Here is a 22,708-nt window from a genome sequence, read left to right on the forward strand (position 1 = left end):
AAAGACGAAAAACCATTTGCGAATTGCTGCTTCAACGACAGAGCAGAAAGGGGTTTCTGCATCGAATTATTAGGGGTGATGAGAAGTGGATCCATTACGAGAACCCTAAACGAAAAAAGGCCTGGGTGAAACCAGGTGAACCAGGTCCATCACAACCAAAACGAGATATTCATTGTGCAAAGGTTATGCTGTGCATATGGTGGGATATGAAAGGTGTGGTGTACTATGAGCTGCTGCAACCGGGTGAAACTATGAATGGAGAACTTTATCGACGACAATTAATGCGTTTGAAGCAAGCTCTGGCCAGAACACGACCAGAATGAGAGAACAGACATGATAAACTTATTGTTCAACATGATAACGCTCGCCCACATGTCGCAAAACCGGTCAAAACCTATTTAGAAAATGTCGGATGGGAAGTTTTACCCCACCCGCCGTATTCACCAGACGTTGCTCCTTCGGACTACTACTTGTTCGATTGCATGAACAACGATTTGATTGGACAGCGGTTTACTTCTTCAGAAGATATCGAAACATGGGTCTCTGACTGGATCGCTTCCAAGGATGAGGACTTCTTTCGCCACGGAATCCGTACATTGCCTGACAGATGGGCGAAAGTGGTGGCTAGCGATGGACAATATTTTTCTTAAGGTATTTATGTATTTTGTGTTTGTACTACAGCTTCAATGTGTGCGTACCAACCGCACGAATTAATTCCTAGACCAAATACGTGAGCAATACGTTCGAACTTAGTCCAAATTACTACCTTGTAACTGTCTTAATTTCTAGTGGGTGGGTGCATATGCTTTTCAATATCAATAAAACAAATGCGTACATGATATTAAAATATAATTACTATACAGTATGTATATTCAAATTGGAAACAAAAAGTGAAATGGAATACTCTCTCTCACACAAAGCTTAATATTTTGTATGAAATCCCTTAGTCTTTATTGACATCCTATGTACGAGTTTAGCACATTTTGCCTTTAATTCAGCATCATGATACCACAAATTGTTGATCTCCTCGATCAATTGATGTTTGGTTGTAGTGTTCTTCTTCTTTAGCTTTTCCTTCATTAAACTCCAAAGGGTTTCAATCGGTTCATATCAGGGCTAGTGTCCGGCCACGGAAGAACACTAATTTCGTTGTTCTGGAAGAATTTTGTCACAGCTTTGGCACGGTGGCATGGGGCTTCATCATGCATAAAGATGAACTGTACATCATCAAACCAGACTGCAGTCTGAGAAAGCAGTTTTCTTGAAGAACTTGTAGGTATTGGTCGTGCTTTATTGTCCCCTCTACTATATACAATCTTCCAGACCCGAAGACAGAGATCACATCCCAGACCATGAGTAAAGTAGGATGCTTCACGGTTTATTTAAAACATTCCAACTTGAATTCCTCCCAGGTCGACGTCGCACATATTGTGAAAATTCATCAGACACGAAGACACACGATTCATCACTGAAACACGCTATTCTCCAATCGTCAGCAGTCCAATATTCTAAGTCTCGTGCCCATTCGAGGCGCATTTTTGACATGATTGGAATAGATTCTAATTTCTGTTTTCTTTCTTGACCACGTGCTTTTATTCCCTCGGCACAAAGAATTCTTAGAACACTTTCAGGCCAAATGTCTGCGGCATACTTAGCCATTTTTATGCTTTAAGTCTCTTAAAAGTTGCACTTCTTTTTCCCAGAGCCAATCATTTTAGTTTTCTGATACCTCTTAGCTATAGCTTTGGTTTTCGTCCACACTTCCCAACCCTATTTTGGCTCTTGTTCATTCCAACAGAGATTCTACTCATAGACTTCTGTTCTATCCCAACTCTACTAGCAATGTGTCACCGTGTATATCTTCCTTCCAGAAGTATTTTGTTAACTTCCACTTTGCGCGGAGAATGATCCTTTTGCTTTTTCCATTATGCTGCAATTACAGGACTTCACAGAATAAAAGATTGATTCACGAAACACGTCATGATCATTTTAAACTGGCCCATTCGAACTGCTAAGCGCTTTGAATGTTTAACTTCTTACAACAGCAACCACAACACTGCAGACTGGAACTTGTTGATAGGAAGCACAATAGCTACCTACAACTGAAACAACACTCACTATTTCCCACTAATGCCATCTGCTGTTCAACAGTGATATCACCACTTCAACTGTACAGTAAAAAAATGAAGGATCCCATATTGGTAGTTTAACCATTAAATTATATGTTCTAGAACTCTGAAATTAGGACTCCTACATCAACTTTGCATTTTTCGAGACAGTCTAATAATTTGAACACATCTGTACTTTCTTCCTCTTGCACAACAAAATTCTTTACTTGTATTAAATTTAATCAACTTCCCTCTGAAAACGGAGGCAGAATCCTATGAATATATGGAAAAATAGTTGTTTTTATGATGAAAGTGAAAGGACCAATAAATGTGTGCATCATTTTGTTGTTGAGAAATTTGTGTTCCAACAAAACATGACTGAATCTTAAAAATAAACAAATAAATTTTAAAAAGTTGTTATGTAACGTATATCATTGTGCTACAATTTCAGATAATTTAGAAGTAAACAAGTTTCGGCTTAAATTGTTAAAAATTTCATAAAAAGATTAACTTAATTGAACCTATAAATGATAGGTAAAATAAACTACATGTAAGGGGGCTCTCACTAAGATAAAGCCGTTCTCAACTAACTTTATCCTTATTAACTGAGGAAGATGCGTGATAGTGTGTTAAGTATATGAAGTGCTCTGCATGCTAGATACGTCATACGCACAAGTTTGTTGTTGGTCGGTTGGATATATATATATATATATATATATATAAAATTGTACGAATGTAGTTGTGCAATAACGAACGATTATAGCAATTGGCATTTGGGCATTTACCTTAATAGGGAAGTAGCGTAATGAAAAAAAATCTAAGAAAACTTCAACTATCCAGCTACTTATCACAAGTTCTCACTTTAAGTATGATACATCTTATTTCCTTTGTTACCATGGTTACTTACCGATTTATAGATTACCATTCGTTGTGAGGAAAGAACAAACATAACTGTGTTTATAAATCTCAATGAAAGAGGAACAATTAAACTGTTGTGCTATTTACTTTTTTAAATTAACAATGCTATTCTTTCCCTTTCCCAGTTTATTAATTTCACAATAAACTGTTGATTTAGAAAACAATAGGTTTCAAACTTTAAATTACGAGTTATTAACAAGAGAAAGATTTCTTAAGTGACAGTATAAATTCAGTGTAATGAAGGATTACTGAATGAGTTCCAGGTTATCTGATCTCTCACGTCCCAGATTAATTCCTGAAGTTAGCCTTACTTGCATTATTTACGTTTAAATATGTGAATTCTTTTTAAAAAATAGTTAAGCGATGTGTTAAAACGTGCCAATAAACGATGAGCCACTGTTAAGCTAAGCATTATCACTGATTCATTGAGCGTGATAAAAGTATAAGGGAGACCATAAGATTTTAAACAAGGATTACCTTACCTTATCTTTAATACATAGTGATATGCATAACACAGTTAAGTTTGCCAGTACTCACAATTACAATACTATTACAGGTTAGCTATGATGCTACCTTGGAAAGCAAGACAAATGTAGAACCGGAAGTGACCCTTTCCACCCTAGCTCATTACAAATTTTCTACAAAGACACAATACAGCCCAGTGAATACTCCCGCTACAAAGTAAAGATATTATCCCCCAATATCATAAATATGGTTACACTGTAGTGCACAGCTGGGAGCAACACACAAATATACTAAATACCCTTAATAATGTAGAATGCTTTATACTGTTACGAGAAAGTTTCAGCAACATGAGTTTATTAAATTACAAGCTTCCGAAAACACTATTCTATAAATATAAGAAATACTAGAAAATAATCAACTTTTGACTAAGATTTTTGAATAATTTTCAAACTAATTACATATTCCACACAAACGTAATGCTTAACAATAACTTCAACTTTTAGAATTTGTATTGTGTCGTTTTATTGTGTGTGATTATATTTTTAATCTGGCAACCAATAGTAAGCAAAATGTTCACTTTAACAAAACCTAATTCTACTACGTAACGTAAGAATTTTCACTGAATTTTTCCACCTCTCATCGGAGTTCGAAACAACGACATCCTTTAAGATTCGCTGCCATCTTCGTACAAAGAAAAAGTGGCACGTACCAAATTGTGCAACAAGTTGCAGGCTCACTCTAATCGGTTCATTTTGAAAAGTGGAACTATCCAATAATTTTCTTGTTGATTTGTGCAACTATAATGCATTGAATAAATCTATAGTATTACTCGTATAAATAATTACTATTTATTTATTGTATTTCGAAGAATTAATTTACGTGCATTCAAAATCGCAAAATATTCCGGAAATCTCTTCTCACCTGCCATCTATTTTCCGTGGACGGAATGAAGCGATTACCCACTAGCATTGCCATAGATTAAAGCGAGCTAGACCTGTCACAGAGTTGCGGAAAACAGTCATGTTGAATTCAAAAGCAGATATAGATATTTGGGGGGCACAACTGAGTATGAAATAAATAATGTAACAAAAACAGTTCGTCATTCGTCATATGGACTAGACTTAAACGTTCCTTTCAACACTGAGGTTATATGAAACCTGGGACCCCGCATACTAGACTAGCGTAGAGGACATAAATTTATTGACTAAAGGAATTAACAAGAAAAAAATGAATAAGAACAAACCTGGAAATCAAATCTTCTCCAGCCTTGGTCACTTTTGAACTTGTAAACAGTTGCAAGAATGTGACACAGAGCTCCTCCAGGTTTAAAATCGAGGAAACATCGCATCTAAAAGTAAAAAGAAATCAAAGTGAGAATTATGTGACAAAACAGACATACTTCACACACATTGTCGCTAGAATATAATGAATTCAATCTCAGGATAATTTCAAGAAGAATGCTCGGAAACTTGAGTAATTGAAAACTGTCAGATCTGACAATTGATCTGTAAGTTGCATATTAAAATTTTAACAGATCGTCCGATAAACGACAGTATAATTGTTTTTATATATATATATATATATATATATATATATATATATATATATATCTGATGATAGGCTCTTTAAATGGAATCATGTTCAGCTTAGGCAACATTTCCAGTCTCCATCAGTTACCTTCGATATTTACTAGAATTATTTAACTTACCTGATTTTATCCTGAATGGGAATTCTTTAAACGCAGATTTTGTAAAACAGGTGAAGTATGTGCTTAATTACAATTACCGAGTCATTTCTAACACAAATTAAAATTAGTATTTTAGATACACCCTGTCTCAAAAAGAATATACGTATTACGAAGAATTATTTTGTCCAAACTATTGATCGCTGCGCCTCGGCTTGGCTATTGGAGAAACGAATACACAGTCTAGTTTATATTAATAGCCGCTAGATGTCAATTGTCTTCTGTTTTGCTTGGTAACCGTCATATGTTTAAAATGGCTACTCCGCACCAGAAATCATTTTGTGTTCTCTCAGGTTGAGGTACCAAAGTGATCCTCCGAATGGGTTGTTACGGAACGTAGATGGTATAGACAGTTTGTAGATACAGGATGTGTTTGTAAAGGAAAGAGTTCTGGCCGCCCTCGTGTTCCTGAAGAAAATGTTGCACGAATTCAAACTGTTTTCCAACGTAGTCCTTCACAATCAACTCATCGTGCCAGTCAGGAGTTACGAGTGCCGACAACAACAATTTGGCGTGTTTTGAGACATCGGTTGGTTATGAAGCCGTACAAGTTATAGCTGTTACAAGCTCTGCATCCTGATGACGCCAACGCAAACGTGTGGCATTTTGTAACGATATTCTGGATGCTATTGACAATGATAACACTTTTGCACAACGCATCGTGTTCAGTGATGAAGCGACTTTCCGTGTTAGTGGTCAGGTAAACAAACAAAGTTTCGAATTTGGGGCCTACAGAACCCACATGCAGTCATTGAACATGTGCGAGATTCGCCCAAAGTCCATGTGTTTTGTGCGATATCCCGATCAACTGTTTACGACCCATTCTTCTTTAATGGAAACACGGTTAACAGTCAGCAGTATCTCGCTATGTTACAAAACTGGTCGTTTCCAAGGCTGCACGAAGACAACTTCATATTTCAACAAGACGGGGCATCCCCTCACTGGAGTCACCAAGTGCGTGAATATCTGAATGAAACTCTACCGAACCGTTGGATTGGTCGTCAAGGAGCTGGCGACTTAGCATGTCTCAGCTGGCCTCTACGGTCACTGGATTTAGCACCCGGTGACTTCTTCCTGTGGGGTTTTGTTAAAGACAATGTTTATGTATCACCACTCTCACAGAACCTGGAAGAGTTGAAGAACCGGATCCGCACTGGCATAACATCAGTGACGCAGGACATGCTTACCAGAGTATGGGAGGAATTTGAGTATCGATGTGATATTGCTCGTGTCGTTGAACATCTGTAATTTGAACTTGAGAGGTTCGTAAATATGTGTGTAAAATTTCATATTCGTTTGACTTAAAGTTTAATAAATATATGCATTCGAAATATGTATATTCTTTTTGAAACAGGGTGTATTTACGTGTGGTGTTTCAACTTATTAGTCAGAAGATTTCTCTACGAACTTATGGATGTATACTCGCAAAGTTGTAATATTTTAGATACTACAATCGAATTGGATTTATTTGAATATAACGTCTCTTTCCAGAAAGCTAGGTACATATATATTATATAGCAAATACGCGAGTTAAAAAGATTAAAAAAAAAAAAGATGCTTATATAAGAGTACAGAGAAAATAAAACACGTAACAAATAGGAGTCCATCAGCCAAGAGTGCATCAATTCTCAATATTCACAACAAAATACAACTTGACGTGAGGAAACTACGGCAAGGGCCTACAATTTTTATGTATTTCAGTTTTATAACTCAAATCAGTGTATGTGTTATTTCGCGTAACACTATATGAGCCAAGCGCAATTAGAAAAAAAAAATGTTTCTGTAGTTATACGTCATAAAAAATACTGCTTCCATCAACAGCACGGGGATTTCTTAACACTTTGCCAAGCGTTAATTTTTAAGCAGCGATTTTTAAAAATATTTTTAGTGATGTACGTAGTTTTAGCATGTTTCAAAGCACTATAAAAAATAATCAAATAAATGATACAATTTACCAGGAATAGGAGGGCTGTAATTGCCCCATTTTGTTATGTTATAAGTCAATTACGGCAGCATTCTCTTTTAGCAAGAATACAAAATTTGAAGAAGAAAATGTATCAAAACAATACTTATTGGTACACTGTTTAAGGTCTGGTGAATTTGGATGTCTTTGCAAATATCTGTGACATAAAAGATACCTACATTACACCTTAAGAAATTTCTTTTCGATATTAATGTAGTGAAGTGAATTTTGTTTCATCCTCTTACCCTAAATGGACATAAATCATTTACAGTACAAGACAGTGAAATGGCAGGGAAAATGTACAAATGAGTTTATAGGTAAGCTTTTCCAATAGAACCGGACTCAGATTTTGACTGAGAAGTCGCTAGTTACGTTGTGTCCTTAGTAAGTCTCTTAATGCAGTTGACCATAAAAGCTATTTACATTTTCCAAAATATGCAAAGACTGTAAATATTTAAATAAATTGAAGCCTAAGAGTTTTAAAATCTATTTGTCAGTTTTCATAGTTAAATTGTTCTTATTTGTTTCTGCAAAATAAGCAAATTGTAGGTTGTTTTTACTGTCTGGAGTTTTAATTCATAGTTGCAGTATAAGCAGTGCTATAGAACATTTAAAAACACAATTTTAAAGGGCGAAACCAGGCCCATGCCAGGCGTTATGACTGCCAAAGTCAGTGCAATATAAATATGATAAGTCAGGAAACTATGTCATTATTACACTCCAGTTTGGGGCACTTCTGGCAGCTGGGGAAATCTCGAATTTCTTTTATGGGGTTTTAATATTTTTCTTCTTATTCACACAAATATAGAAGTAGCATAGAATTATTATGTTATTTGTCAGAATTGAAATAAAATATATTTTGGAATATAAGCAGTATGTACACATAATTGCGATACATCACCATACCCTATCAAGACTTGAACTGGGATACAGGAAAAAACGGAATTTAAGGATAATTATTTGAATTTGCCTCTTAGTATCAAAAAATATTAGAAGAAAAAAATAACTCAAGATGAAAATTATCAAATCTCTAACATTTGATGCGCAACAATAGAGAATATTTTCAAATTACACACTATAGAAATCCACGTTTCATAAAAATGTTTATCTATTATATATTGTTCCCAACAAATCTACAATGTATGAGACATATAATACGTACTTTACTAGTCCGTACTTACTGACAGATAGCTTTTGTACCAAAATACTTTTATACTTACAGGTAATCTTGTAAGAGGAGGTTTGCTGACATTTTTTCCCAAATTGTCTTCCTGAAACTGTATCAACTGAATTACTAATGAAGCTAATCCTTTGCTCGTTGGTGGATCAGTTTGTATGTACTGAAATAAAATAAATAATAATAATCAGATAAATTCTAGTGTTTGTGTTACCGGCTGCCGTAGGATCACATCCATAATTAAATAAATCCAAACATTATTGATCAATTCCAAATGATCCTAAGATCTTCAAACATTTCAAGAAAATAATCTTCAAGGATGAATATGAAAGTAAAGAAGAGCAACTAGACGTAGCAGAAAGGGCCGAATTATACATAGGAATGATCATTTTAGGAGACAAGGTGAATGCTGTACTTTAAATGTTAGTTAGGTTAATGACAATGAGCTACGTTAATCACTACGCCACCCAGTCCGCTCGGTATATGGACACAGGATTGTCCAATCACAGCAGGGGTCTGTGGTATAACCCACGTGGTCCGAGATGAGAGCACTGACCACGAGTGAGTGCCTGCTGTGGCAAGCGGACTGGGTGATGTAGTGGTTAAACGCATCGGCACGGTATGCCGGAGGTCCTGGGTTTGAGTCCCGGTCCAGTCAGTTATTTTTTTCACTCTTTGTGTGTTATACTGTAAACTAGTTGTTCCCTCCAAGCCTTCGGTTCGCTCTACACTACAAGTTAAAGTTGAAACTATACAGTTTATCATTCTACTTAGAGACTTCTGTAATTCCTGACTACTATTTCTACTTCTGAGCTTTCGACTCTCCCCTGGAGTTTTGGTCACGGAGGATAAAACAGTAAGAATGAAAATAAAAACATCACCGGAATAAAATGGAATGGACCTACCAAGAGAAGAATGAACCGAAAAACACTTTGTCAAGTACAACGGTTGAATTTCAAACGGTAGTGATGCAAGCCGAAAAATGGCGGAGTCGACATATGCGCCCTTTTGTTCTTTACGGAAAGGTTGCCAGCTCGTACTATATTTTCGTTGTTATGCTAATACTACGCGAATTTTCTAATTACGGCTTTCCATTTATCACTTAACCATTTCTTTTCCAAATATAACTTTTTTTCTTTTAAATGAATAAATACATTCTCAAATACGAATCTCTATTTCACTTCTAAACTTCTGGTCCCCATGCAGCAGACCTAACACCAGGCTTTCCGCTTTTGAATCCCTGATATGCGCCTTGATACGGCCGTGCAGATTTCTTTTGGTTTTGCCTATGTAATTCTCACGGGAACTGCATTTCACTTCATAAATACCTGATTTTTCATTAGGATCCGTGTAAAAACCCTTAAAGTAGGTAATTCTTTTCTAAGGTTTTGGAGGTTTTCAAAGCTGTAGGGAAACTAATGCATATAAATCTTATTCAATGCAGATTCATGTCTGAAAAAAAAAAAAAAAATATATACAATGCTACCCATTTTATGTCTTTATAGTGTCGGTTTTAGGTCTATCGGAACGTAAATTCATTTTAAACTGCTTATAGCAATTAATTAATAATGGGGCTGGGCACCCATTCATACTATCAAGTCTCAATAAATGGTCAATTTCAATCTGTACATCCGTTTTTAGAGAGGTGCGTCGAATTACACGAAAAAGAAAGGCTTCCAGATATTTGCTTTGGTACTTGCACAATGTGTAGATTTATATTGTATGTACTTGTACCGGCTGTAGGTTTGAGGTGGACTTCTTGTTATATCTTCTTAATAAATAAGTAAGTCTCCCTTGCTTTTCTCTCTCAACCGTAAATCTCAAATTACTACGAATATAGTTCAATTCATTCAGTAAAAAATCCACCTGTAAATTATCCTTGTACAAGAAAAGTACGTCGTCCCCATATCTATAATAGTGTACTGTACCCGGTTTAGTTCTTTTACAAACTTACTTTCAACCGAATGTAGTACCAGATTAGCCAATAATGGCTTTCCCATGGCTAGACATTCAACTTGGTGGTAAACATTACCTTCGGAGAAGAAGATATTATATTTTAAGGAACATTTTAGCAGAATGAGTATTTCGTTCTCTTCGAAAGTACTACGGTTCTTACTCTACAGGATAGTTGTACCTGATTCAAAAACTAATTGTAAAAGAATGGATGGGTACATGTCAAAATCTATTGACGCCATTTTAACGTTGTTGGCATTAACTAAATTTCATGTTTGTTGTTTTACTTCTAAGTTATCCTTCACACAATGAGTGAAGGAAATATTCGAACTCGTAAAATAGTTTGCAAGCCATTTAGCCGATTAATACGGAGGACTGAGATAATTGGTCTAACAGGGAGTTTGCTCTATGTACTTTTGGCAGGCCATAAAGTATATAGGTAGTCCAGGATCAGGTTATCTTCATGGCTTTGCTAGTGGAATCGTCTTAAATATGAGATTTGGAAATAGTTTTATTGGTATTCAACAATTTTTGCAGAGTTGGATTCTAATATAATGTATGAATTTCCTTCTAGTTTTCCAAAAAAAAAAAAAAAAATTTCTTGTACATTTCCTTTGGTATGATGACATATTTCTTTCCTTTGTCACCCTTTATACACCATTGGTGTGTTGTGACAACCATTTCTTGAAATCATTATACAGTTTAATTTGCAATTAAATCGTCACAATATACGACTGCAGAAATACTCAAATATTAATTGTTAAATCTAAATATGGCTACGGGCTTGTCCTGTTTTGAGTAGAGATGCAAGGGCTCGGAAAAAAAACGGCTTTTTTGAAAAAAAAAACTCGGTTTTTTCTGCTTCGCTTTTTTGCTTGGGAAATTTTGGGCTTTTTTCAAAATTCTGCTTTAAATTGATAAAGCAGACTTTGTTTCGCTTCTCTATAACACAAAAAGTCATTTAATTAGTGGTTGATGCCGATAATAATATAAAACCTCGAAAATAAACCATGAATTTCGAAAAGATATTTTAAACAATTTTACTTCAACATTTTTACATTATGAATTCCAAAGGATTAACCAATGTATATAATAAAAAAAAAAAACCTCCTATATACAAAAGTAAGCAGAGTTGGCAAGAACCATGGTTGTTTCTGAAAATGCCAAAAACCCGTTTTTGGGGGGCAGTTTAAACCAGGCTTTTTTGAGGTTTAAACCAGGTTTTTTGATTTAGATATTTTGCTTTATGTATTTATATTACATATTCACAGAAATAAGTTTGTTTCGCCTTGGTGTTATTATGCAACAACAGGGTTATGCTGGAAGAGGTCCCATAAACTTAAAGAAGTCCGGTCAGTAAATTTCTTAAATTGAGAAACTCCCGCCCTAGCCATCGGGAGAATCCCGTCATTCTCTTAAATGTAAAACAATAACGGGAAAATCCTGTTATTGCTTTCCATGTAAGATTTAAAGGTCAACGTATTATATTCAGTACGCTAAAACTGAGGTATTAAATTACAAATTTAGTATGTAGATATCATTGAAAGTCCGAACCAAGCTAATGTTGGAAGCTACGTAGGCAATCGATAAATGTTAACAATTTCAATCAATATATTTAAGCAACCTTGGCTTCTTTATAAAACAACAGGCATGCAGAAATATATAATTTGGTTTCGTTTCGTATGTTTAGGCTTAACATCCTTACCGAGGTTATCAAGGAGAAGACTTTCGCTTAAAGTGACATCCGAACCGCTACTTGGTTTACACATGGAAGAAGGGTTGTGGTTCGACCGAGAATTGAACATGGGATACCTTGATTAAAAGGTGAAAAGGAAATAAGACTAATGCAGATGGTTTGACATGTGGAAACGTCACCATGAAGTTCACACGATTCGCATTTTTGTTCTTTTTATTTTTTGTAGTTTAAACCAGTTATTTAAAAAAAAAAAAAAAAAAAAAAAACAGCTGGTGTAAACGAGCCAACCCTAAAAGTAAAAACTTATTTTGAAAAAATATACAAATAACTAGCAAAATTGTATGTAGTATTTTTACTGCAAAATATTCCATACCCTCTTTTTGAAACAAAATAAAATTAAAATAAAACATAAGAGAAATACTTAGATTTATATGATACAATTAAAGGCTGCACATCTGGAACTTTTGTTTCTGTATATTCTTGAAATTCTACAGCCAAGTTTTTTATAACCACCATCAAGGGCGCCCATCAGGAAGGGGGCAAGGGGGCGCTTACCCCCTTAGAGGAAAATGTACTTCAGAATATTGAAAATCCAATAGAATTTTTACATTAGTTACAGCAAAATTTTAAACTATTTTTGAAACATCGCTTATAATTGCCCCTCCTTAGAAACCACAACATGGGCGCCCTTGACCACATCACGGTTTACCCAGTCCTCTAGTTTTCTGATTTTTTAACAAGAGGGATTCAACATATCATTAGGGAACTCCCCCCAAAAAAAGGACTACGGAATATATTTAAGTTAAGCTAAATACAACTGCACAACAAACATGACTGAGTGGTTGGCTTTTGCGCTTCTATCGGGAAGTCCGGGATTCAACCCAGCATTCGACCATTCTGACAAAGCCTTCCTTCATTCCATCTGTGAATGTAGAAATAGTGCGTGTACTGGCCGACTAGGAGTGTAGGAGTTGGCCGACTTCCTTTCTTATTGTTTTTAAATCGTTATTATTACTAATTACCAGCAGTGACGGTTTTGCGAAGGTTAGGGGATCGGTCTTTCGGACTGAAGCCTGTTCCCCAAAGTTGCGGAATGTCTAAAACGAACGAAATATCTATTAGTTATGCCTTTTCTCATAAACTTTAAGCTCCCGTCAAATAAAAATTACGAATGTTTAGAAAAACTAAACATTAGTAGTAAGAAAACCCCTCCCAAAACACTTTTAAATTCGCCACTGATTCTCAGTATAAAATGATCTTCAAGGTTGTATCCGGAAGATTATTGCTAAACATATAAACGAAACGAAATATTAGTTATGCCTGTACTCATAAACTTCAAGCACCTCCCAAATAAAATTAGGACTTTTTAAAAAACGAAATAGAGAAACCCCTCCCAAAGTACTTTTCTAAATCCGCTAATTTGTATAAATTTGTATTCAAGGTTGTATCTGGAAAATTTTTGCTAAATCATTGCACAACTACAGTATAACAGAAATGTGGAAGTACGGTTTGACGGACATATTTAAAAACGTATACTTTGACGGATATATAGAAAAACGTTAAGTTTAACTTTTGTGCTAGAAGCTAGAATACTAAGCTCTTAGAAATGAAACACGGATGACAAACTAAAATGATCTAGAGAAGAAAAAAAATGTCGATAACTCAAAAGTTAAAATAAAGTTAAATAGCCTGTAAAATTGTCCTCAAATACTACATTCTTCATGTTAGTTTTAATTCGTAAAATATGTGCTCCATCCATCTTGATGGTGAATTACACAGCTAAATATGGCATTTAGGTCGTGGAATTCTTATCTAACTATAGAATATACTATAAGAAAGCTATTTGGATTGAAAAATCATGAAATGAAAAAAGCCAAAATTTCCAAAATTCTCGTTTTTTTCCCAAAAAAGCCGGCTTTTTTGCATCTCTAGTTTTGAGGTAATCCAGTTCTTAAGTTACAAGTAATTGGAAACCTTTCAAGAGAAAAAAAATAACGGAAATTCTTTTTGAAACACAGAAAGCAATGTACATGAAAACTTGATACTGATGTGTGGAATATGTATGTTCCTAATTGAATAAGGTCTTTGTTTTATGGTAGGCCTAATCATTAAAATACCCTTTTCCGATGCAATTCATTCCAAGATATTACAAGCTATTAAAAATTACAGTAATTTTAAGTTCTATACATTATCACAAATAAAAACGAATATCCTGTTCACATAGGTAATACTATAATGTACAAAACGTAGGTGAGAACTTTATATACAAATCTACGTATTCGACATACATTTCTTTCATAGAAGTTGATTTCGGGGCAAGTAGATGCGTAGTAATTCATTTGTGAAAGATCAATGAATGAAAATATACGTACTATTATTTTGCCCGTATTGGGTTAACTTTACAATGCCCATTCCAATTTGTATTCTTATGCAAGAAACGAACCATGGCAATACTTTCAATCGTGACAACACACATTCGCTAATGCGCCTGATCCGTACGGACGCATTCTCGCACGGCCACCTGCTTTGCAGTACCCTCAAGCGGATTAGATGTAGTATCAGCCTTTAGGGACCATTTACCACAGGTTAAGTGCTGTAAAGATACAACACAATCAGTTGCACAACACTTCTAAAACAGCCCTACGTTTCATGTCTGCGTAAGGATACCAACTGGTTCATTTAATTTCATGTTGAACCCAACGATAGAAAAAATACCAGTGACTCAGTAATTACTACAGCTCTATAAGTGTTCTCGTAACAGAGGTTTAAAAAAAAATAATAATTCCCTTTAAAAGCAAAAGGTACTAGAAGTTACCGAGCAGTAAAACTTGATTATAAGTATCAATGAAAACAAAAATATTCCATCTCGTCCTACTCGGAAATTTATCACATCAATAACATTACTGAATACTATAGGGCTTGCCTGTTAACACAACTATATGAGTAATTTTAAGGAAATTTACAATAGGTCCACATGTTTCTTTATAAAGTTATGCTACACACAATTTTGTAAACACGAATACTACCAACTCATGAATTACGGTAGAAGCCCAGTTTATGGGACCCTTTATGAATTCTTGAGTTGCACTTCTTCCTCCAGAAACTTGCCACCTCGAGCACACTTTTATACTGTTTCCTAGGACTTCCACTTCGGATTGAAGGTTCACTTTAGAAGGCGGTAAACACTATGGGTAGGGCTATATATACAGTGCGCTCACATATGCCATAAAACCGATAGTACAAAAAAACAACCAACCTGTGCTTGCTCATCACTATAAACAACTGTATCTAACCCGCGAAACTAGCAACTTCGCACGGGAGTGCGCATGTAGAAAACAGTCGCCTCAGCAACAGTTTTACCCATGTAAACAAAGATAGCGAAAACACATTATGCTTCACGTATTACTCGAGGCCTTACCTGTCGGAGTACGGATCATGACTTAGCACATTGCACTCACATACCAATTCAGTTCAACATGGCCTCTTTATGGACTATTTTATAGTCAGAAGAATACAGGGAATGTTCTAGAACGCAAGTTCCCCATATAGGGTAATAGTCATGTTACCTTTCTGTACCGCAGCTCAATTCACACAGTATTGACGAGCGAGTGACAGCGAATGAATGTGGGTTAAAAGCCACGCAGGGCACGGTTTTCTACCTTTATTACAACTTGATGGAGAGGGGGACCAGTGTACTAGAACTCGGATTAACTGCTGTATCACCGGACCAATTTTAGAAAATTTACCACATGAATTGGAGAATCTATTTTGGTTTGTGAAGAAGAGAGTGAAAATCAGGTGAGGGGAATAGTTGAAGTTAAGAAAATACTTGGTATTGTTAGTGTTTTTGATGTAAGCAACACTATACTGAGAGGCGAAAGGGATTATTTGGCGAAGAAGTACACTTGTTATCATTTATGGGAAAGGTAATGTGGAAATGGTGGGTAAATGAAAAGATTGTCACATATCGTGTTTGAGTTTTATCGAGTTGTGGATCATTCCATGTTAAATCACCTAGGGTAATGTGTTTCAATGTCTTAAGATTCTATTCAAAACTTTTTCATACATAAATACCAATGAAGTTATGCTAAATTATTATTTTTTTCGCAGTTTATAGATGAGAAATGAGCAGGGGAGAAAATTTTGAGAAATGTGAATTTGGAGTCAATTTCGCTTTGCGGCACTCCGTATCATGGAACTAAAATTATCATAACTTCTTTATTTTTCCAAGTTATTGGGCTCATCTAGGTGTCAAATGAAAGCTAAATTTTCGCTTTTTCTGTAGATCCTAAGAAACCTTACAAAAGGTTACACTGTCAAATATTAAAATGGGCATATAAAGCAAATTTTAGGGTTTTTACAAATTGTACCAGTGCTTAAAAGTTACAAATATGGAACTTTTTTTAATACATTCATCTTGGCACGTACATGACATGCTTAAAAAAAATAAAAAGTGTTTTTCTTTTGTATTTTTGCAATTATTACTTTATTCATTTATATATTTATTTTTGTATTTTACATGTACGGAAATAGATAGTTTTAGTGTCGTCAACAGATTATGCCATTCCTCTGAAGTTACAACTGTCATACCTTGGAAATTTTTTCAAATAATCAGCTAAGTAGTAAATATTAGGTTTGGTTAAAAATAAAACTGACGCAGTTTGCAGTTTCGGTACTAATAACGTTGTCCCCATCTTACTATTTTATTTTATTTTACAGGGTTGGTTGTACTGAAAGGTCTCAGCAAGTGCAGACAAGTTCTCAAGTTCGTACTCATCACTTTTACCTCAGTCTTTGTTTGGAGTTCTATGAGAGAGAATGTCTTGAGAGCACTATGCGATTTGTAACTCTATTTATTAAGATTTTACAATTGTGTGTTTACTGCTGGTACATGAAAATGAATATGTGCTCAATTGGACTTAACTTAAAAGAAGACTGCCCAAGTATACAGGAAGAACACCCAAAATGTTACATATATTTCACAGAACTTAGTGAAATAGATAAAGAATTGTAGAAAATAATAAATGTCCAAATATTGAAAACATATGCCATCATCACATAAGCTCTTTACTGTCAAATTTCGAATGTTCCCAAAAAACGTACTGTCACTCATTTAATACACATCCAAAGGTTGTACGCAAGGGTCTCGAAATAGTTTATTTTTCATTTTATAAAAAAATATTACGAGTACACTGAACTGATGACTGGTAAAGAGTGCATATCCTGTAGGAAGTCTGTGGTGAAAAGAGAAACCAGTCATGAATATGACAATGAAAATGGAAGAAACTCTGCAGGAAGTAATCATAAGCCTGATTTATATTTTGGTTATGAGAAATTGAATGAAAATCGTAAGTTGATTGATTGTTTACCATTGAAAGTTACAAAAAGGAAGAGTGATGAGAAAGCAGCTTACTTTAGGAATAGAGCCTAGCATGTAACTGAAACGTTTACTACATTAGCAAGCCCTAAATATTTGAAATCTATCAAGTTCTGAAAGTAGTGATAAGAACCGTGCAAAATCCTGTGATGACTACACAGAATTGCACATTAAAGAGTGTGTAACCGTAAACAGTCGTGACATTCATTCAGTATCTGCACTAAGGTGGTTCATCAGCAATAGGTTTTATACAAAGTTCCAGCTACATAACGAGACATACGGTGCCTTACTTCCATTTGATATTTAGAGCCTGTGTGTGAAATATACACTCGATTAAGCATAATTTGGAACTCCACCCAAAACGTTTACTTAAGTTAATCTTTGAAATTATTATGTATATTCCATACTGGCCTTTTGCATGGATCTTTTATCAAAATTCTGTAAATGTTGGATAAGCAGGTATCCTGGATGGCCTGCCGTCATCACATTTTGAAAGTCATTCTGTCCTACATCTTCAATTACGAATCTAGTCGTTCGGAACCGAGCATCTCCCTGTTTCCTCGGTTCAAGCAGCAATGACATTCTCTTGACAACGATTCTGCACTCCATGATCCTGATCTGAGGGAAAGATTATCGGAATCGGGGACCTTAGAAGACCTGAAATCCCAAATGATGTAATTGATTTTCTGCACATCCACGTGACGATTACAAGGAATTTCTGGTTCCTTCATATGCCATCTTGGGTGAACAGCCTGAAGGAGGAGTTCGCATTAAAACCTCTGGCGCTTTCCACCATGCCAGCTGGATGACAAAGGCTATTTATACGATAAAAGATATTCCTCCTCTGGAAACAGCTGAATCTAACTACGAATAAACTTAAGGGAGTTACAAACGTCATTCTCTTCATGTCTTTTGTACTGTTTATACTGGCATGGGGCAACACTAGCTGCTCACGCTCCGAAAAATGATTTTGACTTCATGAAAGACCTTAAAGCTGGTCTCGGTCTTCCAGATCGGACCAGTGCCAAAGTGATTTTAAATGCTCTTAAGAGACATCTGTGGTAGCTCTCGGAGGACTTAGCAGGACTTGCCTTTCTTGAGGAATGAATCTATTACCAGGACGCAAGTAGTTACGTATCTGCATATAAGCTGTTTCAAAATTACTTTAAAGGTAAGAAAATCGCTTTTTGGGGGACCCCTAAATTTTGGATTAGGAAGATAAAATTTCGTAAGTGAAACTCTTTATAGTAAGTGGTACAAATTGAAGATGTCTTAATTAGAATACACGCTTTTGGAAAAATAAAACTCCCTAATCTGCAATCATCAAAATGTTAAACTTATGATGCAAAGCGTTAATCTCACAATTCCTTACCAAGAGCTACTCCAGAAGCTAGTATGTGACATATCCTCTGAAGAATGTATGCTTCACCGCTGTCCTAACTGTCCTGATCCATCTTTGTTCCATGATTATCTAATGCAGTTGGAATATTTTGAATTCAAACAATGGCTTCATACTGAATAGATCAACATTAGAAACATTAAACAAATACGTAGATTACTTTGTCGATAAGCTGTCTGAGAAACTAGGACACATTATTTTGAATGTAAATGTGTGTAATTCTGAGAAGTATTACTGTATGTATGTTTACTGTTTTCATTTAATACATTAATCTATTATTTCTTATTTTTGTTGATATGTTTTTGTAATAATCACTCAACCTCTTACACTGCTAGGTCTACATTATCCATTCACAAAATCACAAAATTATTACCAAAAAAAAAAAAATTGTTATTTAACTATACCACGTAAATACAAACTAATGCAAACAAAAGTTACAAAAGTTTGATAGTTAACTTGTAAACAATGGTACAATTGAAAAAAAAAAAAAGATACAGTTAAAATAGACAAAACTACACACTACACCAGCTTTATTTTTAACCACAACTAATATTTACTAAGATAATTCTTTGAAAAATTTTCGAAGTGTGACAGTTGTCACTTCAGAGGAATGACAATCTGTCAACGATTCTAAAACTGTATATTTCCGTACATGTAAAATAATAATTTAAAAAATACAAAAAAAAAAACCTTTATTTTTTAACCATATCATGTATGAGCTAAAATGATTCTATAAAAAATTTTTCAAAAGTTTAATAGTTGCAACTTATGAGCAATGACAAAATTTGTAACAAAACCTAAAAATGTATATTTCCGTACATGTAAAATACAATAAAAATAATAATAGTTACAAAAAACACACTTTATTTTTTAACATCATGTACGTGCTAAGATAAATTTAAAAAGTTTCATACTTGTAACTTTTGAGCAATGGCACACTTTGTAAAATACGGTACCCTAAAATTTCCTTTGTATGACCATTAATGTTTCACAGTGTAACATTAATGGTCTTGGAAGGTTTCTTAGAATCTCCTGAAAAAGCAAAAATCTAGCTTTCATTTGACACATGGATGACCTCAATAACTTGGAAAAATAAAGAAGTTATGTTAATTTTAATTTCATGATGCTGAGTGCTGGAAAGTGAAATTGGCGTAAATTCACATTCATCACATTCATCAAACATCTCTCCCCGGCCCACTTCTCATCTAAACAACATGAAAAAATTAACTTAGCATAATACCATTGGTACCTATGGCATTACTCGAGCAGACAGTTCTACCAAATTTTCACACATTTATTGCATTTTAATGCTTCTATTTGCAGAACATGCACTAAATGAGGAGCTAGTGCATAAACCACGAACCAACTTGTGCTAGGTGGCCACTAAAAGCACGAGCACACCCCGAGCGGAGCGAGGGGGTGCGTCCGTCGGGAGCAGGGGCGTCAGTCACGGGGGGCATAAACATAAGCGAGGATAGTGGATGCATACATAAAATATCCGTAATAATCTTCACCTTCAAAAACACTATAAACAATCGTAATAATTCTAACCTTTAAAATGGCTTCACTGGTTTCCCGGGCATAAATTGCCCACTGCGAAGAGAAATTTGTCGGTTTTTAATTCCTACTTCTTTTCCACACTTCGCACAGTTGATTTTAGGTTTCAACATATCATGACGATCTTTATACACAAATCTTTGTAATAAAATCGTATGATTGCATTATATCCATCTCAAACGTCCATTGCTAACACGAACAGAACATTCCCGCCGTTTATTTCCACTTTCTTCGTATTATTGTATTCTTCTGCTTCAGTAAATAGTTACAGTTAGAATTCGTTCACTACCATTCAAAATGTATTTTAATATGATATCTAATGACAAAAATTACTCAGACTCCACTTCTTTTATGAAAAGTTTTCCACACCGTATTTTACCTATAAATTTTGTTTTCAGTAGAATCGTCTGCTCGAGAGAAACCGTATTTACTTATACCTAGGTATTAAAAAAAAAAAAATAGAATACGAGAATTTGATGTACGGTCGTATTTTGTGGACATGGACATTCGACCCTTGTCCAAAAATAAGGAATGTCAGTTGTTGAAATTGTATGAAAGGCATAGTCTACTAAACAGGTGAACGTCTGTCGTAAGTGTAGAAACGAAATGAAACTACAAAAAAGAAGAGGCAGACCTAACCAAACCTTATATAATCCTACCTAATTTTGTGCATTTTGTCACTTTTCTGGATGGCATTTAGTATACACTTCGAAGCTGTGCACCGCACAAATCATGCATTTTATTGCATATGAAGTGTCTTCCTAGTATCCTCTTTAATATTTTCTATAAGTAGAAGCTTTGCTTTGTATATACTTAAACACTCAAACTATTTGCTGAGCAAAACAATATATTCACATAAAAACTACATGCGTGTTAGCTGGCGTAACACGTATGTAGTTTTTATGTGAATATATTGTTTTGCTCAGCAAATAGTTTGTGTTCTAGTATCCTCGTATATGCGCACACTCATCGCCGCTGACGCGCCTGCTCCCTACGGACGCACTACCTTGCTACCACACGCCCCTACTGCTGCACTCCAGCCCTGACTCGGTTAGGTACCATTCATTTACGGGTCACCTAACACAAGTTGGTTCGTGCTTTATGCACTAGTTTTTATGCAATATGGTCCACACTGTAATTCCAACAATAATCACTAGAAGTGTGACAGGGTCACGACCTAGTATTTTGGGGAAAAACTAAATATCACTTTCGATTTTGGTGTGGTCCGGAATGCCAATTCCCGTAAATATATATTCATCTTTTAAAGTAATACTATGTATTTCTTCTGTAAATTTTGCAAATCTATGGTCTATGGCATCTGAATTACGTACACAGGAAAATTTAATTCATTGCGCATAGGCCCACTTGGCTTTTGACAGCTCACTAGACCAACAAACAAGGTTAGGAGTAATAGAATAATAGCTACTAGTTTTTATGCATATTGTACGCCGTATTTGTAAAAGAAGATAGAAAGTGGTGCTCTTCTTAATATATTTTTTGTTACACATAGCCACAGCTTCCTGTACCAATGAATTTTTATATGTTTGAGTAACAACTAATAACAAATGACAATCGAAACAAATAGCCGGATGGCCTTTATGCGAAAGTACTCACAAAATATATAAACTGAACTTACCTTCTTGCAGTTCTTCTGTAACCATGACTTAATACCATCAAATAATGAGATAGTTTCTGGAGATTCAAAGAATTTTGTATTTGGTCCTCCGTCTTTCTTAGGTGCAAAAGCCATTTTGAACACCTATTACAAACGCCGACGCCTCAACCTCGCAACATTAACTCAATATGGCTTAAATGCGCATGTGATATGTGCTTTGTGAACGCTTTTCGTTAGTGGAAGGATACCATCCCTTTTATATTTTATTTCTTTTTTAAAAAATGAAATTGGTAAGTTTTTTCATTAATTCAATAGGAGAAATTCAAATAACCCTTTTTTCCCGGAAAAAGAAATAAGATTACTTATTTTCTTCAAAAAATTCGTCAATTTATACATACTTAATTTTCCGATAAAAGTTATTTTTCTTGGTTTAAAAAATATTATTCTATTATGCAAAGTAAGGAAAGAAATTTGGTTGTCTTAATATTCGTTACCCTATCCCTGATACATTCCTTGACGATTTGAATCAAAGCAATGCCTTGCGTTACGTTCTGCAATGTTTGCGTACGCTGGTAGTACATGGAATGTGTAAAACTAACAAATTTATTTGGGGGGGTTTGAGCCCGATAGCCCCCTAAATATGCCACTGGTACAGTACAGGGGTATTTTCCTGTGAGTAAAAGATAAATAAAGCTGACATCGTCACTGTCTGCTGATTCTCTAGGAATAACTTTAT

The 22,708-nt window shown here is 35.1% G+C and overlaps 1 protein-coding gene across 3 annotated transcripts in view; it reads right to left on the reverse strand.

Annotated features, from left to right (window-relative positions):
- Nucleotides 1–22,179, reverse strand: part of mor (SWI/SNF- related protein mor) — a 74,340-nt gene extending 52,161 nt beyond the window's left edge. For all 3 annotated transcript variants that reach the window (XM_081736038.1, XM_081736037.1, XM_081736036.1), the window contains exons 1-3: nucleotides 21,994–22,179; nucleotides 8,419–8,538; nucleotides 4,735–4,839 (exon numbers count right to left, since the gene is read on the reverse strand). In XM_081736038.1, the coding sequence (XP_081592164.1) occupies nucleotides 4,735–4,839; nucleotides 8,419–8,538; nucleotides 21,994–22,107 (339 nt within the window). In that variant the 5' untranslated portion in view covers nucleotides 22,108–22,179. The remainder of the gene's footprint in view (nucleotides 1–4,734; nucleotides 4,840–8,418; nucleotides 8,539–21,993) is intronic.
- Between the last annotated feature and the right edge of the window lie 529 nt (nucleotides 22,180–22,708).

This window comes from Thermobia domestica, chromosome 13 (genome assembly GCF_964235325.1).
Source record: "Thermobia domestica chromosome 13, izTheDome1.hap1.1, whole genome shotgun sequence".
NCBI classification, from domain to species: domain Eukaryota; kingdom Metazoa; phylum Arthropoda; class Insecta; order Zygentoma; family Lepismatidae; genus Thermobia; species Thermobia domestica.